Genomic DNA, 19,240 nt, shown 5'->3' on the forward strand with positions numbered 1-19,240 from the left:
GCACCCAATAAAACCCCAGAACCTTAGGTCTCTGAACCTAATAATATCTTCCCAATAAAATAAAACTCACCTTAGGTTCTAATTATTAAACCCTAAAAGCATAGGATCTAGTCTCTACACATGTGGTGGTAACCAACCTCACAATTACAGTTCACAGATTCTACCAATTCTGCACACCGAAACCGTAAAATGTGGTGTAAATAGATCTCACTCAAATTGGTCTAAATTTGGTTTCAATTAAACTAGACTTCTAATTCTAACATTTCCCAAAAAATGAAAGTCAGAATCAACTCCATGGTTGGGTTTCAGGTCTCTAAAACTACAGCGTCCAGATTCGTTCAGATTCTGCACCTGGTACAAAGATGACTCTAAACCTATACCTTGCAATTTTTAAAATTTTGCCCAATTTATAGCAAAATACATGTTTATTTAAAAATCTACTCTAAGAATTTCAGATTAAAATTCATTATAGAACATCAGATATGATTTTTACAAAATTCAGATTGAAAAAGCATATTCAGTCCATTAATCAAGATTCTAGTAAATTTATTACCATACCAAACGAGATCAGATTGCTTTCAAATTTGATATGATAGTTCACCTATGAGTCCTCTACATGCACAAAAAGTTCCAAGTCAAAAATCAAAGTGGATAAAGAGATATACACGTTCTCCCATGATTCAACCGAATTAGTCCACGATTGGCAAAAATGTCAAACCCTAACTTATCAAGAATATCAAAAGTTGGGTTTTTGTCGATTCAAAAGGTCAATGGGATTGTTAAATTACAATCACTCACACCAAATCAATCCTATGGTAATATCGAATCAATCCTAGGGTAATTATACATCCCCTTAAATTTCTATTATGTTCCTTGATAAGAACCCACGAATCGGATGCAAAACTAATATTATTTAATTGATAGAATAATGAAGAACAATAATAAACTGGTTACACTGATGCCAGTCACCCCCACAGCACCTAGCTGCCCCTCAGCCTACGGATGCCCAAATACTCACATAAATAATCCTCTTTTCCTCCTAACATCTTACCCCTATTTATAACTCCTAATCAACCCTAATTCTCTCTCTCTCTCTCTCTCTCTCCCTCAATGTAGCTTAATATTGTAATCCCAGGGCTCTATCATTATAGGCCCCTCGAAAATCACCTTGTCCTCAAGGTGATGGAAAATTATAAACTTGGTCTTTACATGTTTGCCATGCAACCATGCTAGTTCGACATTCTGCACAACACACCTCCGTGGAATCCAATAGATGCAATAACCACATAACTCCAAACAACCCAAATGAAGAAAAACCATGGAAACTGCAGCTGAGTTAAAGAGTACACCAAGAATATCTATTAGAACCGAAATCAGCTGAACAGCAATAACATATGGACCCATACAAAGCACAACGCCTGCTGTAGAAGGCGTACAGTTCATCTCCGACACACATGGCCAACCAAGAATGGAGTCCTTCGTGAAATAGAAAGCGCCAACACACTCCTCAAGGTCGCCGTCAATCCTAGAAGGTAGCCTTGCTGCCGCACGAGCCACCGCAACCTTCCTCTTGACTATGAGCAACCGTTGGCGGTGTTGGATCGCTGAATCAGGTGCAGGTTTTAAAGAAGAAGAAGGTTGAACAGTGTAGTTCCTAAAATACCCCTGTTTATGATGTTTGGCAAATGGGCCATTAGGTTTTTGGACCCTTATTTGCTTGGGCATTAAAGCAACTACTGGACTGGGCCTGAAAATATAACACCTGATGGGCTGTTGTCTAGCATCTTGACCCTTGAGTCCATAAAATAAGTGAGTGGGCCACTGGGCTTTTGAATTAATTTGGCTCCTTGAGGCCCACACTTTTGACTTTAAATCTTGGGCACGTTGCTTAGTTCGGCCCAACTTAATAGGCCCTAGTACTTTTTTAACCTTTGGTCCACAGCCTATGGATTTGGGCCTTTGAGTAGTCAGGTCTATGTGGGTTCTCAAGGCCCATTCCATGGGTTTACTACACAGAAATAAATAGCCCAAATGGCCCAGGGGTCTAATACACTTGAACCACACTTGGACTTGAACCGCAGGTTCAAACCCTTTCTTCCTCTTTACTTCACCTACGATCCTTACCCTAACCATTGCTCAGATTGTCGCTGCTGAATCTGGAAATTTTGATTTCAGCTCTTCCTCAATGAGATTTCCAGCGATCAATTTCCCAATTGTTGGAAAATGCCAAGTCAGCATTTGCCACATCAGTCTCCAATTAGTTTTGATGATGACAAACACTCTACTAATGTTTCCATAAAGATATGTTTATTGTCCAGCTCATCACTGAAGAGAATTTCGATGTAAATATCCGGTTCAAAGAAATTTCCGGAGAGTCAAGCTCAAGATCAAACCATCTTAAACAAATAACCAAAGTCAAGAGGAGAGCATCAAGATCACTGATCAAGATCAAGTCAAAGACCAAGTCAAAGATCAAGACTTAGGCTAAATCAGGGCTTAGGACACCTTTGCATACACACACATGTAAATACATCCATAATATGTAATCCATGTTACTAGAGTGACCTAGGACATGTTAGTAAGGTGTACAGCGCTTAGGATTGTCAAAACGATCTAAAAATCCAAGCCATATCCCAGCCCAAAGTTGTTTAGAAAAACAGAGCCCAGACGGAGGTCCGTCTGAGCAGACGGACGTCCGTCTGTTTTCATAACTCTGTTTCCCAGAAACAACAGAAGGTCAGACGGAAAGACGGAAGACGAATGCCCGTCTGAGCCGGTCCGAAGGCGGACGGATGACCGTCTAAGCAGACGGACGTCCGTCTGTTTTCATAACTCTGTTTCTCAGAAACAACAGAAGGCCAAACGGAATTTCCGTCTGGCAAACGGATGCCCGTCTGAGCCAAACCAGGCCAGACGGATGACCGTCTGGGCAGACGGACGTCCGTCTGGCCCAGATTTGACTATAACGGCTAGTTTAAAGAGAATATCTTCTACAGCTGTTTGTAACGGATACCTTTGAGACGGATGACCGTCTGGGCAGACGGACGTCCGTCTGGAACAAAATCTCGCAAAGATTTTATGTCCGTTGGGGAAATGGGGAAAGCAGTAACTTGGGGTCTATAAAAGCCCAACCATCCCCATTTGAGAATCATCCTTCTCCCCCATCTAGCACATATTCACTCACAAGTGAAAAAGCAAAGTTTTGGTGTTTTTAGCATTTTTGTTGTCCTCCCAACTCTGGTTAACTTTGAGGGATATTCCAAAGTTGAAGCTTTCACTAAAGCAAAGTCTGAAGTTATTGAAACCGCTGAAGTATATTGATTCTTGGTTCATTCATTACATCACTTGCACTCAAAGGGTAAAGGGTTACTCTCTTTTGATAGGGAATATCTAATACTTTTCGTATTGTGAATTGGTTATTTTAATTCTAGTCTAGGTTGATTAGAATTCATTGTATTGGATACTCTTGTCCGTAAACGAAGATTGTATTGGATACTCTTGTCCGTGAACGAAGATTGTAAAGGGTACTTTTGCCCCGAAACGAAGATTGTAAGGGTTTGTTTCTCTACCCACTGTATTGAAAGAGATCCGTTAGTGGAAATACTCTCTTGAGACTAAGAGAGGAGTGGACGTAGACTCGTAGAGTCGAACCACTATAAATTATGTGTTTGTGATTGCTGTTTATCATTAGATTTCATCTTGAACTGTCAACTCATTTTGAAATTGCAACTAAACCAGAAAATTGGTATAAACCACTAGGTACAACCTAATCACCCCCCCTCTAGGTTGCACCAACACCAATTTCCTTATTTTCTGTTGTCAATTGTAATATCTCCTTCCTCTTCAAAATTGTAAACAATCCAATCAATTCCCCAATTTCCTTATTTGATGTTGTCGAGTGTAATATCTCCTTCCTCTTCAAAATTGTAAACAATCCAAAAAATTCAGCACACGATTTCACCATCAAATCTAATTTGGTAACCAAATCTTGGAGATCTATCTCAATGGGAAATTGAATTACTATTGTACTAAAAGGTTTCCGCCATTGTCGGAACTGAAACCAATCCACAACTGCTACGGCTTCCTCCAGCATAATCCATGGAGGCTTCGCTGGAGCTCTTGCTTCCCCGTAGTCCATCACATCGAGCCGATGTGGCTTCCACATCTCTCCGTCCGTGAGGCCTTCATCTTCTTCTTCTTCTGCTGCAAACAACCCCATCGGAACTTTGCTGCAAAAATACAATTTGCCCAGAACACTACGAGAAGACCTGCTACTATCCACCATGCCATATTGACCGTAGCCAAATGCTATGACTTCAATTTTCTCATTGGACTCCAAAGGTCCAGCAGCAAGCATCGTTAAATCTACGAGCTCAAGAATCTCTTTTGATTTCATAAGTTCAGTAACCCTTCCAATCTTCTTGCCTTCACCAAAATCCACTTTCAAAGCTTCTTTGATGCAAGACCAATTAAATTCAGACCAATTCTTTTGGTACACCCAATCTAAAGCGTTCCCGTTTAGGTGTTGGAGAGCCACACTCAACTTTCTGTCCTCCTCAATTTGGTGTTCCCAATAGAATAACAACACTTCAAAAAGCCACTCTTCCACATTGCCTTCGCCGGAAAACATAGGCAATCCGGTGTCCATCTATTCCACGCAGATCGTCACTGCTCTGATACCAATTTGATAAGAACCCACGAATCGGATGCAAAACTAATATTATTTAGTTGATAGAATAATGAAGAACAATAATAAACTGGTTACACTAGTGCCAGTCACCCCCCACAGCACCTAGCTGCCCCCCGAGGCCTACGACTGCCCAAATGCTCACATAAATAATCCTCTTTTCCTCCTAACATGTTACCCCTATTTATAACCCCTAATCAACCCTAATTCTCTCTCTCTCTCCTCAATGTAGCCTAATACTGTGATCCCAGGGCTCTATCATTGATACCAATTTGATAAGAACCCACGAATCCGATGCAAAGCTAATATTATTTAATTGATAGAATAATGAAGAACAATAATAAACTGGTTACACTGGTGCCAATCACCCCCACAGCACCTAGCTACCCCTCAGCCTACGGCTGCCCAAATACTCACATAAATAATCCTCTTTTCCTCCTAACATCTTACCCCTATTTATAACCCCTAATCAACCCTTCTCTCTCTCTCTCTCTCTCTCTCTCTCTCTCTCTCTCTCTCTCTCTCTCTCTCTCCTCAATGTAGCCTAATACTATGATCCCAGGGCTCTATCATTCCTCAAATGAAATTAAAAGTTAAAAGTTTTGATCATCCTAAGGTTCAGCCATCATTCCAAAGGGATTATGGAATAAGTGAATAACTATTTAGGTTTCTCCCATTGATAGAAGAAACTCACAAATGAGGTTTAGATTATTAGGGTTTCAAAAAGAAAAAAGGAAAACCAAAACATACCAATAGAGTCAAAGCTTATTCTCCTATTTGTCGATCTTCTTCTTCTCTTGCTCTTCCCTTACTCTATCTTCCTTTTTTCCTATTCTCTCACGGTCTCACCTAATCTCGAGTTCCACTCTCTGTAACTTTTCTTTTTCCATAGTTGTGCATTAGACTCCCCCACCACCTTATGTGAACCCCATTTTAGGTTTAGGGTTTCTTGGATGGATTCCCTAAAATTAAGGGTTTGCCCAGAATAATCTTATTTTGAACCAGCAAATAAAATAATCAATGGGAAAGGAAAGGGGATTTAGGGAGGGTTCTTGAGAATGATTTATTGTAAATGTAATCTAAGGCTCCAAATGGGTGCAAATAGAGATACCTAATAATTACTAGGAAGCTGGAACTGGGAACTGGATGACAAAGGAAATGTTTAGGGATGTTTGTGGAGCTCGAAGAAATTTATAGGAGGGTCCTAGAAAGGGTGAGGGTTTAATAAAATTATTTGGGAAGGGGAAGGAAGCTTGTGGTTTGGGTAGAAAGGGAAGGGAAACTTGCAGTTGGGGGTGGGAGGGATCTCGCTATCTTCTTTCATTCTTTCTTTTCTTCTTTCTTCTTTTCATTCTATCTTTCTTTTCTTTTCTTTTCTTTCTATCTTTCTCTTCTTCTTTTTTCTTTCTTTCTTCTGTTTTCTTTTCTGTTCTTCTTTCTTCTAATTGTTCCACAAGAACCAGAAAATAAAGAAACAGAAAAAAGAGGGAAACAAGGGGTATCACAAGAAAGAGAAGGGAAGGATGGGTCTTTCTTGCTGCTGCAAAGGGGCAGAGGGGCTGTGGTGAGCTGCAGAGGTGAGGGGAGGGGCTAGAGAGTGTGCACTCACTTGTAGGCTGCTGGAAAGTAGATGAATGCTGCTGATTCTTGAATCAAGATACTGCAATTGAAGGCAAGAATACTTGAAATTCTGCCGTGCCCTCCCAAGAAGGCCATGACCCAATTTCCCACAAGAGATACCAATTCTTTATTCAATGCTGACTTAGTTTTACAATGATCAATTGGCTTATTCATAGCCATACATCAAAAAACAAAGAACCTAACTTAAACTGGGAGACTCTATTTGCACTCAGCTAAAACTACAAAACTTACTTAACTAGCGTTTCCTTTATAACTTAGGATACCCTGTTTACAAATAAATAATAACCACACATACAAAAAGAACTCCTTTTGAAATAAAAGACTTACTTATCTAGAAGTCCTACTTTTTAGGAGTCCAAATCTACTTCAACTTTGTTATTTGAGTTCTTGTTTAGAGTCTTAGTCCAAGTGGGAGAGTCAAGTTGGATTCCTATTTCAAATTAGATTCCTTCTTAAGTTAGCAGTTTCTTTTGATTCTGCAATCATTATTTATTTAGCAGTCCTTCCAACAGAAATCATTCTTTAATCAAAGTCCTAGTTGAGTCAAACTGTGAGCATCAATTCTATTTCAAATAGAACTCCTTGTTTGTTGAGTCCTATTAGGAAATCCTTTATGTTAGAGCCTATATAAAGACATTCATGATGAGGTTCTTTGGTGTATGTTTTTTGTTGATAATATTGTTATGATAGATGAGACACAAGTAGGGATTAATACCAAGATAGAATCATAGAGAAAAACTTTGGTATCAAAAGTCTTTAAACTAAGTAAAACAAAGATGGAATATCTAGTGTGTAACTTAGGTTGGGATAGGGCAAATAATGAGGCGACGAAACTTGATGAGAAGGAGTTTCCACAAAAAGATTATTTTAGGCATCTTGGCTCATTCATAAATAAAAAAAGATGATATAGAGGATGACGTTTCCTAAAGACCTAAAATAGGATGGATGAAGTGGAGAAGTGCATCTAGGGTCTTGTGTGATCAACACATTCCTTTAAAGCTCAAAGACAAATTCTATAGGACCATTGTACGACCAGCTAGGATGTATGGTACAGAGCATTGGGCTATTAAGAAACATCATATGGATAATCGCAGTGTACCAGAAATGAGGATGTTAAGACGGATGAGTGGAAAAACTAGGAAAAATAAAACAAGGAATGATCACTGGTCTGGGAGTAGCTCTGGTAAGCGATAAGCTACGAGAAAGTTGTTTCAGGTGGGACGTTCATGTTCAACAAAGGCTTGTAAGTGCCCTTGTATGGAGAAGTGATTAATTCAGATTGAAGGAAATAGAAGAAAAAGAGACAGACCTAAGATAACTTTAAGAGAAGTGGTGAGAAAGTATATGCATAGCTTAGGCCTTGCATCTAGTATGAACTCAAACAAAGCGAATTGGATGTCTAAAATCCATGTAGCCAACCACATTTGGTTGAGACAATCTTGTCATTGTTGTTGTTCAATCAATGATCAAGTTAACAATACAAGGCTATAAATTAAAAAAAAAAAAAATCCATCCCAACCCTACAACTGAATTCCCAAGAAAACCCAAAAATAACTCTCTACCTAGATCCAATATTTAGGGGCAAATTTGAGAACACTAAAGTACAATTAAATAGAAATAACCCATGGCCTAAATATAACTACAGATCAACCCAAACCCAAGTATATTACATAATTCAAAACGAACCAATAACAAACCACACCCTACCCAAAAGACTTGAAAGGAAACATTAAGGCTCTTTTTGGTATCAATTCTCATTCTCTATTATGAGAATTTTATTATTATTTTAAATGATTTGGCATCTATTATCATTTTTGTTATTATTTAAAATAATAGAAAAACCTCCAAAATCCACAATGAACTTTTTGTCCATTATGGATTATGGGTGAGAATCATTCTCTTCAATTATGCGCACATCACTTAAATTCCTACATCAAAACTTAAGGGTATAATGGTCAATTTACATTCTATTTTGAAAACCTTGTCATCTTCCTCCTTTTTCCCATTCTCAAACACTACCGATCCCTTTTCATCGTCATTTCACGATCTCCCACTTTCCCTTCCTTTTTCTCTTGAGATCGAACTACAATTCATGCTCTTGTTTCTCCCTTGCATTCCCTCTTCTTCTGATTCTCCTCTTCTATGGCTATTCTACATCTATCAGAGTGAAATATTATCAAATTAGAGCTCCCCTTGTTGCAGATCTTAAGCACTTAAAGTTTAAAGCCACCTTTGAGAAAATCAAACAAGTTTGGAATGTAGGTGCTAAATTCTATGGAAAGGGGAAGTCACCTCCTCCACCTACTTCAGTAACCAACCTTCCAATGGAAGATGCTATTTTGTGACTAAACTCCGGTGGCAAAGATGTTGATGAAACCTGAATTTTACGTAGGTCACATCATACCTGAGAAGATATTATTTGGAAGAAAATAGAAGCATGGACCACTAATGAAGAAAACGGATACAAAGCACCAGCTTCTTGCGATGAGGTGAGGAGGTGAAGCCAATCCAACCTACCTCCAGTTATGAGGAAACCAAAGTTTCAGAAGAAGATGAAGGGTTAGTTACTGCTGTACCCAATGCTGAGTTCAGAGAAGCTATGGAGCCCAGGAATGGGGACAGAGAGATGGATAGGGAGCGTGGGAAGGAAATGTCTTCTCCCTTAACTCTCTCTTTTCTTTCTCACCATGTCTCAACCCTGTACAAATTTTGAATTGCAAAGCAACTTCTTGATTGGATTAATGGAGTCTTGGTCGGATGCACCCTATCTGTTTGATCATATGCTTCATTCGTCTGGTTTTCCACATTGTTCTCAATTGCTCTACCATTGAGCGTTGCTGCGTTTGGAATCCGTCTCCATCATGTTTATTATTTATTGAAAGTGGGTTGTACCAAACTTATTTTTCATTTTATAATTTATTCTCAAGATTAGTCGCCAAACCATTTTTCATTTTAACTGAAAATGAATTGTTGTACTCATTTCTTTTAAATAGGTATAACAGAGAATGAGAATTGAAACCAAAAAGAGCCATTAAATTAAATCTAAAGACTTCATAAAATTGCCTATAGGCAATGCTCCTCATCGAACCATAGGAGTCTGGCAATCTAATAGCCTCTAAACTCATTGTCGACCCAGATAGGTGTTGTCATGGGCTAACCTTTACGCCAGCATCACTGATAGACTCAAAATTGTTGCCTAAGACTGATGTCCTCATCAAAAACCTCTTAAAGCACAACCTTAAACATGACTTTGCTGCTCTATTAACATCCTTAATTTATAAAATAGGACCTTTGTCAATGTGACATGAGTCTACTTTCTTTATAGTAATCAATGATGAGTGCATTACACTAAATGCCCTAATGGCAACACGAATAAAACATTATGAACAATCGCCACCTCTATCGCATATGGCAGTCATAAAAGAACATCAAATAATTAGCGCAGCCAAGATGCACTGCTATTCTGCGAAATCAGCAAGGACTAAGGAAAAACTGGTTGCAATTAAAAAGCACATGAAATGCATGCTGTAACCTTTCACAACGAACCTTAAGTCTCAGGATCTTGGTTTTAGACCTAGTTTCAATCACCCCAAAATAGAGAAGCACTGGATATCGTTTAGAGGTTTCAACCCTAGGGATCCCTGGGTTTCATTTTTGCCAAGCATAAAATTTGAACAACTTGGAGAATGCTATCTGCATTGATTGACATATTTACCTTTTTTTATATATTTTTTAATTTAGTTGGCTGTAAAGTGAAGTCATGCCTGGCTTGGAAATCCAATACCACACTATGCAAAACTTATGATTGGGTTAGAGTTTGAATGACAATAGGACGTAATGTCCTGGATTTCAAAACGTTTAGTTAGTAGGATTTTAGATTAGGATTCGACCATGGACAAATAAAATTGTATCATTATTGTTATGTCAGTTAAATCAGTTCGAGTTCAAGCTTTTCCTTTTGACTATTATTATGATTATTATCAGCCTTAACCCTACTTCCACAGAGAATAGCTTCCAGTGATCATGGGTTTGAGTCTTGAAATAGCATAAATTATTATTTTTTTTGGAAATGAGGTTCATCCGGGCCAGCTTGCACGCACCACGACTACATCCTCAAGGCGAAATAGCATAAATTATGATCCTCTAAAGACCTGCAGTGGCAGGAGTTTTGTACAGCACCCCCCCCTTCCCCGTACGCCCTTTTGCTCGTTAATTAGTTCAATCAATGGCTATCCAAATTAGCTTCCTAATGCAGCCACCACCAAAATCTAGGTAATTATCCTGTAAGCTTAAGCTTAAATAGTTGTTCGTCGTGCCCTGCTCATATTAGATAGATATGCTGTTAGTGGATGCAAGAGATCGTTTCTCGTTTCAGATAGTCTTGATAAACCAAGACTTTCACGTCAATTTTCATTTGGTACTCACCAATCAAACAAACATTGATTAACTTCTTTATCTAAAATGGAGCAATGTTCTCAAATAAACTAATAGAGAAGGGAGAGTAATGAGGAAGACAGAATCGAACCTCGCCAGAAGTTGCGACCACACCAGGCCTATCACGCGAGGCGATGCAGCACGTGGCAGTCGCCTTGTGACCTCTCAGATGTCTAGGCTTCGTAATTTCTTCTGCCATGGATTCTGGGTTCTGAGCAGTCGCCTTTGTTCCCTTTGTTCCCGGGTTGCAGTTGAACCGTATTACCCTCCCAACTTCAGGGCCGTGGGGGTGGGGACCTTATTTTATTACGAAAGAACGATGGTCGAACCGAGTTTTTACGAAATTATTTGGGTAATTGCTCTACAGTGGCTGCGAATTGTCTCCACCAAGATTTTGATCTCGACTGTCTCAATTTTTTTAAATTGAATCAAAATCATTCCCTAGACAGTAATTGGGCAGTACTGGTCAAACTCTAGTTTCTAACAGCGCTTCTACTTTAATAACATCCTTCATGGCTTTATACAAATTTTCTTTTTATTTTGGGATAATTACTATTGGCCCCCTGTATTTTGATTTTATTACTACTGTATCCCCTATACTTTTCTAAATTACTAATCCAACCTTCAACTTTGTCTATAATTACTATTGCCCCCCTACCGTTAAGTTCCGTTAGTTAACTAATGATGTGGCATCTTTATATTTTCTCAAAAACCCCAAAATACCCTTATACTTATCTCTTTACTTATTACCCTTTTGTCAAGTTACAGTAGTACCCTTAATTAACTGTGGATAAAAAAATAACTATAATCCGTTTTATTTTCCCAAAAAAAAAAACCACCAAATAAAGAAAGAATGATTGAATAAAATTTAAATAGAAACCGAAGAGGAAGGAAAATCGAATTCAACTCAAATTGGAAACTGAATATCACCTAAAAATTTTTCAAAATAAATGAAGTTTAGTGAGGGTGGGAAACCAAATTGTATTTGGATTTTGTTCATTTCTTTAATTCAAAATAAATGAAGTTTAGTGAAGGTGGGAAACAAAATCGGATTTGGATTTTGCTCATTTCTTTAATTCAAAATAGATTAAGTTTTGTGAAGGTGGGAAACCAAATCGGATTTAGATTTTGCCCATTTCATTAATTCAAAATAAATGAAGTTTAGGGTAAAATTGACATTTAATCTGGTTTTATAAATGGGGTAGCATCGTCTCTTAATTTCTTAATTTTAATGAAGGGCAAATTAGACATTACATATTCAAACTTAACGGCAACTTAACACCGTTATAAGGAAGGGGGCAACAGTAATTTCGTAAAAAATAGGGTTTTATTAGTAATAAAATCAAACTACAAGGGGGCAACAGTAATTATCCCTTTTATTTTTTGTTTGAATCACTTATTTGGACTTATATTTTTGTTCCTTCCTCGATTCGCACAAAATTGTTCATCAGTCACAACCGTTAAACTGGAGTGAAAGACCGTTTGTTAAGCTCAACTTTCGGATTTAATAAGACGAAGTTCAGGTTGAGCTGTTTGACTGTTTCAAATTAAATTCATGAATATGACCAAATTACCCCTTATGTGTTAAAATGACTTAAATGCCCTCTAATTGAAATTCTATTTTCAAAGTCGGCCCTTGATGCATATGGATCTGCCTCAACAATGACCATCCTACAAAACAACTGTTAAACAACAACCGACTCTTTGGTCGAGAAGCCGCCTCCAACAGCCAAGTGAAAAAGTGCACTACTCAATGAGCTTTGGCGAGTTGTAGAACTTGAACAAAATAACAAAAGGTGGGAAAGAATTCAATTACCTTTGCCTTGAGGAGTAACTGGGTTTATAGAGATATTACCTTTGATTGCCTCTGTCGGATTATGTGGGCTAGCTTCTTTGCCATTTGTTTGATCTTAGGGTTTCTGCCAATCTAGGATTCAAGGATCTCATGGATTCCTCTTCCCTTCGTGGTCTCCCAAGTCCTTTGGGATCAAGATCCTTCCATTACTCTCCTTCGTTTAGTTTCCTTGTTGGGCACGCTAATTCTCAAGGGTGCTTGGGATTGTGCTTGGGTCCTGGTTGGACTGGGTCGGTTAATGTTCTTGATGGTTCACTCCGGCTGGCCCAACAGTATGGTTTTTACTCATCACAAGCCTCCCAGACCATACAGTTGGGCTCTAGTGATCGGACATATGGGATGACACTTACAACTGCTAGCTTGGTAAGAGCAACTCTTTCAAGATGGAAGTTAACTGTAAAATCCAGCTTTTACCTAACCTTGACCCGACCCGGTCATTGTTATGTTTGTAGGTCCAAAGACCCGAAGTGGTGGTAGGAGGGACTTATGGGCCCTACTGGTTGATGACGTAATGTCGGGATTCCAGTTTATGGACATTGATGATGCTGCTCCTTCCTTGAGCACATTATTAGTGCTAAGTTAGAATCTGCGCGCTGATGAAGAGCGAGACAGTTGAAATAGCAAACGGACTCCTGTGCATAATCCGAAGGTACTCCCTGAAACTAGACCTCTTGAGTGAACTGTAGGAGAAAACCCCATGCAATTTGACCTTGTATAGCCCTCCAAGTCCGCACCTAAAGTTGCGAACTATTCGAAAATTTCTGCAGAGATTGTTTTGGTCGATACTATTGGTCGATACCATCGACCAAAGGTATCGACCAACAAGTCTCCCGAGCCCCATTTAAAGATTCTTGGAATATTCTTTTCTATTTATTTATTCCTCGAGACCGGAGCCCTATTCTCGCGTTTTTAACATCCGGGAACGTGAGAGAGCCTCCCAAGAACTCCTCCTTGGTAGTGGTGAAGCATCTTCTTCATCAATCATTGCCAACCACTCATTCCTACTTTCTTGTTCCACTTTAAAGGTATGACTCTCTCTCCTAATCACTTTCTCACTCATCTTTTCTCTATTTTACTGTTGGGACCATGGCCAAGGTGCTGCAACCTGCATACACCTTGCCATGAACCTTCTAAACCCCATACAATGATGTTCATGATAGACTATGATTGATTCACCTCAGATCATTGACTACACATTCCGTGATTTATGCACCAACGCTAACCAAAACGAGATGAAGCTCATGATTAACCTAATCATACCTTGCATATGTGCTCCATGTTACCTAAACGACCACCTAATCCCCCATGTCCCCTAAGCAGAGATAAGCCAATGCCAGATCTACAACCAACCTAATATGTCAATTTGGGATTCCAAATGGACCATTGATTATGAAAGTCTTGATAATTAGTGTCCCCATGTTGTGCAGACTATCCCCAAGTTTCATGCAATCCGAGACCCGAAGACCAAATGGGCAAGAACCAAAAGCACCCGCCGAATGATTGGTGATACTAGTCGAACTATGACCAAATGTATCGACCAAAGAGTGCACAGCAACGCCACGAGTTGACCGATTGCGATCCTAACCCATATATGCAGGACAAGACTAGGCCGACTGGACCACCTCCCGACAAGGTAAGGATAGTTATGAGTAATTACCTAGGATATGGAAACGACTTGGTATCCTAACCTAGTAAATATAGACAACTAACGGAGACCACAATGTCAAAGACGGACAATAACCAATGATCATGACAATTCAAATAGATGACATGTCAATGTCATGAATGAATGAATGACGTTGTACTTGTGAACGAATGATGAACGGGCAGGACAAATAACGGGAGAGGGGTACCCAGGGCCAACGGAGGGAAAGAGGGATGCCGAAGGTGTCCAGACCCGGATGAATGACATGCAAGGAGCTAGATGTAGGCAGGATGTCCCACAAAACCGACGGAAGGCAGAGACCAACAACGGGTAGTAGTGGGAGGGGCGCCAAGAGACACCCGAGAGGACAAAAGCAACGACCGAAAGGGCAAGGAGGGACAAAGAGACCAGGGCACCAAGACCAAAACCAGAGGGAGAAGGACAGGGAGACAAAGGAAGTCGAGAAACGACAGGGAAAACCGAAAGGACCGAGAGGGGAGGAAGGAAGATCAGCAGAAGAAAGAGAGACCAGCAGGCAACAAGCAAACAACCAAACGAGGAGAGAGCACAAACCCCAACAGAAAAAACCCGGAGAGAGAAAAAAAGAGGCAACAAAGCAACAAAACAAACAGAAAAAGAAGAAAGAAAAAAAAGAGGGGGGAAAAGAAAAAAAAAAAAAGAAAAAAAAACAGAAAACGACCAACGAAAAGAAACAAGAAGAGAAAACAAGAAGATAAAAAAACAAAACAAACAAAGAATAAAACAAACAAAAGACACAAAAAACCACGTGAAGGGAAAAGATATATATAAAAAAACAAAAAGTAATAAGAATAAAGGGATAGCCAAAGGATGGGAAATCCGGAGGGGGCCGGGGGTGGATGTGTACAGTACTCATGAGGATCCCAAATGCTAGATTGATTGAAATGACCATTGCATTCCCTCAAGCCGCCTTCGTGTTCCATGAAACATGCTTTAGTGACCACGTGGACTGACATGAATAGATGTCATTATAACACCTATGAAATTCAATCATGTTACCCTAACCGCCAATTGGAGTTCATCAAAGTTGTCAATTGAGTGTCTTTACTAAAAGGGTACTCTGAACCGTTGCAAGATCTTAGCCATTTATTCCATTGCTCTCTAATCATTGATCTGGCATGTCCCTAACATTTAAATAGGTGAATCCTTCCTTTCTTCTTCATTTTCGCACATTGTTTCTATGAGATCCAACCCAAACCTAGCCAAGACACCCTATCTATTTTGGGTGAAGTAGGGCTTGTTTAGTGTTTGACCTTAAAGTGGGACCCAAAGTTCAGTTTGGATATGTTTAGAAGACCCTAAGAAGTCAAGCCAAACATCTTCCTTAGTGTTAGTCCGAAGACCTGAATTGAAAGAAGCCAACTGTGGGCCCTCCCAGTGGAGGACATGGTATTTGACTCCGAACCCATGGCGATTGATGATGGTGCTCCATACTTGGAAGCATTGTCAGTGTTTGATAAGAAACTGCACCTAGAAGAAGGAGAGTTTAGTTGATGGACCTAATTCACTCCTGGACATGATTCGAAAGTAATTCCCTGACCTAGACTAGTCAATTGAGATGTAGGAAAAAGTCCATTTGAATTTGAGTTGATCTAGCCCTCGAATTCCTAGTCTGAAGTTGTTGTTCTAGCTTGGTCGACTAGCCAGTCAGCTAAGCAGTCAACCAAGCAGTTAGCCAGCTGAATATTGAACCCGAGAATCTTGGGGTTTTAGGTCATTTTAGGTTCTACTTAAGTGGATCTTCGTGACTACAACCCTATTCTATTGCTAGAACTCTCTGAGAACGTGGTAAGACTCCTCTTAGGTCTCTCCTTGGCTTTGGTGAAGAGCTCTTGCAAGATTCTTAGTTTTTCATTCTCAAGTTCATCTTCAAGGCAAGAAATATGTTGCTCTCCCTTTAATTTACTCTCCTCTGATCTTGTTCTTGCTACTGAGACTATGAAGAAGGTGCTGCAACCTTGCAACCACCTCTTCTATTGTCTCTTGTTGATGCAAGATGGTAAAGTCATAGCCTATGCTTCTCGGCAATTGAAGAATGATGTGGAAGACTTCATTGCTAAGTGTGGAACTTGTCAACGTGTGAAAGTTGTCCGGCAGCCTTCGTCTGCCTTCTTGCATCCTCTTCCAGTACCTAGTTGGAAGTGGGAAGACATTGCTATGGATTTTGTCATAGGTCTACCCCGAACTAGCAAAGGGAATGACTCAGTATGAGTGGTAGTGGACCGACTAACCAAATCGGCACACTTCATTCCGATGAAGATCACCTATACTATGGACAAGTTGGCTCGACTCTATGTTGATAATGTGGTGAGATTGCATGGTGTTCTTGTTAGCATTGTGTCGGATAGAGACCGGAGGTTTACTTCATGTTTTTGGAATAGTTTGTAGAAAGCTCTGGGTACTCAGCTGAATTTGACTACTGCTCATCATCCTCAGACCGATGGAAAATCGGAAAGGACCATACAAATTTTGGAAGATATGCTTAGAGTGTGCGTCATAGATATGAGTGGTAACTGGGATGACCATCTAGTCTTGGTGGAGTTTGCTTATAATAACGGTTATTAGTCTACTATTGGAATGGCCTTGTTTACAGCTTTGTATGGAAAGACTTGTAGAACTCCTCTGTATTGGGATGAAGTTGGGGAAAGGCATGTTCTTGGCCCTGATCTATTTGAAACCACCAGTATCATGGTGGATATGATTAGAGAAAGGATCAAAATTGCCTAGTCTCAACAGAAGTCTTATGCGGATAAAGAAGATTAGACCTTGAGTTTCAAGTTGGTGATCGTGTGTTTTTGAAAGTTTTGCCGATTAAGGGAGTCATGCGTTTCAATATCAAAGGAAAGCTTAGCCCTAGATATATTGGTCCCTTTGACATTATTGAAAAGGTTGGACCAGTAGCTTATCGGTTGGCTCTACCCCCGTCTCTTGCTGGTGTGCATGATGTTTTCCATGTATTGATGCTAAGGCAATGCTTAGCAAGCGCGGAGCAGTTTCTCCAGCATGAACCGGAAGGTTTGAGTGCGGATTTGACGTATGATGAAGAACCGGTTGAGATTTTGGATCGGAAGGATAAGCAGTTGAGAAACCGGTCTATACCTTTGGTGAAGATCAGATGGAAGAATCATTCAATTGAGGAAGCATCTTGGGAAAAAGAAGATGAGATGCGATCCAAGTATCCTCATCTTTTCGGACTTACAGGTACGTTGTAATTTCGTGGATGAAATTTCTTTTAAGGGGGGAAGGATGTAACAACCCTTGCATTTCTAACTCGGGATCCGTATTGCAGGTCCGAGAACCCGAAGGTCTAGCCTGGTAAATTTGTGGAGTGTTCGGATAGAAGTCCATGATCCATACCCTGAACCCATGGATCTGGATTCTCTCAATAAAGAGCCTGCCTTGCTTGGTAGTTGGACTTCTAGAAGGGAAGTGATGTCTGGAGATGTCCAGAATGAAGGTAAGACCTCCCCCATGTCTTCATTAGGGTTAGGTTGTACTTGGACATCAACCCCCTGAGCAAAGCACCCTTGTATAGCAATATACTTGGGGGCGGTTGCTAGTGGTGGTTGATTAAACCAAGTGACCGCCTTGAGAGACCGCCTGGTCTTGGTTGCGGGGTTTTGCCCTATTTTCCCCCTGACTCCTATAAATAGTAACCCTCGCCTATTTTACGAATATTATATTCGGGATTATGGTTTTTGGAGGTTAGACGGCTGTGGAGACGTGCTGGAAGAAGATTTGAAGCTGTTAGAGTCCCAGAAGGTTCTACTATCCTTCATAGTTGATCTGGTTGAAGTAAGTGATTCACTGTTCAATCTTACTTCACTGTTAGCTATGATAAAAGTAGATTAGTGTTTCCCTTTGGTTGTTCTTGATCCTTCTATTGCACTGACCACCTTTTTGATGATCTTGGTGAGATCATATCTGAAAATGAAACCCTGCTTTCGTGAAAAGGGCTGATCTAATCAAGAGGGAGGATTCTGGATAACCAATTTGATGTCTTTGGTTAGGTTTAGTATCACCCATGGTTATGGGAGTGATAGATTTGAGATTCAGACTATGATCATTCAAATTTCATATTGAAAATGGATGATCAGAAGCCTAACTTTCGGATTTGAAACTCTCTCTTTTTAGGGCGGTCACTAGTGGCGGTCGCTCAACCTAAGCGACCGGCCCAAGCAACCGATTGGTTTCCAGTGACCAAATGACTTTTGGTTTTGATTCGATTTGATTCATTCGACTTATACCTTATTGTAACCCTGTATATAGGTATTTTCTGTTTCAAATAAAAGTCTTATAATAGTTTCTGGATTGCAAATTAGAGGAATTCTGCATAACTACAGGTAAGGACATACAATCCTATCTTTATGTAATGACTTGAAAATGCTAGTCCAGTGTCTGTTATTACTGTTCTTTCTTTTCATATACTGCTGTAACCTTGTTTAGCATATTGATCTTATGATATGCTTGCTGTTTGTACTATTTTTAATTAAACTTTGTGGATTATGAATGTGATATGCTGAGGTTGATTGGTTTTGTAGTTCTGATGGAAGGGGTATTCCATTGGGATATCCTAGCTTGGGATATCAGAGGGTTGTGGTATGGGACACATGCTCATTGATGTCTCCCGCACTATCATAGCTACTAGATGCCATACCTAGGTAGAGTGTAGAGTTGCATGGCTAGGTACCCCACATGCTACTACCCTTTCGTAGGGGAATTGAAGCCGGATGACCTGTGATGACAGTGATGTGACGTTGGTCCACTGTTGGTCATATAAATGGTAGGGTTGCATATGTTAGGGTTGGGCTCATGGACATCCAAGTAACGGACCGGGTGTCGTGAGGAGTCATGAGAGCATTCCGCCCCAACAATATGTGGATGACCATAGGGTTATGGAATGGAGTTCAATAGCGGTAGCCAATCCGTGAGGGTTCTC

General features: G+C 40.0%; 1 protein-coding gene across 1 annotated transcript in view; it reads right to left on the bottom strand.

Moving 5' to 3' along the window:
* Positions 1-11,026, bottom strand: part of LOC149005077 (uncharacterized) — a 44,272-nt gene extending 33,246 nt beyond the window's left edge. Inside the window, exon 1 of the mRNA XM_089168915.1 lies at positions 10,854-11,026. Within this exon, the coding sequence (XP_089025041.1) occupies positions 10,854-10,961 (108 nt within the window). The 5' untranslated portion in view covers positions 10,962-11,026. The remainder of the gene's footprint in view (positions 1-10,853) is intronic.
* Positions 11,027-19,240: the final 8,214 nt, after the last annotated feature.

This window comes from Hakea prostrata, chromosome 9, assembly GCF_041222555.1.
Source record: "Hakea prostrata isolate BN-2017 chromosome 9, UWA_Hpros_2, whole genome shotgun sequence".
Lineage (NCBI taxonomy): Eukaryota > Viridiplantae > Streptophyta > Magnoliopsida > Proteales > Proteaceae > Hakea > Hakea prostrata.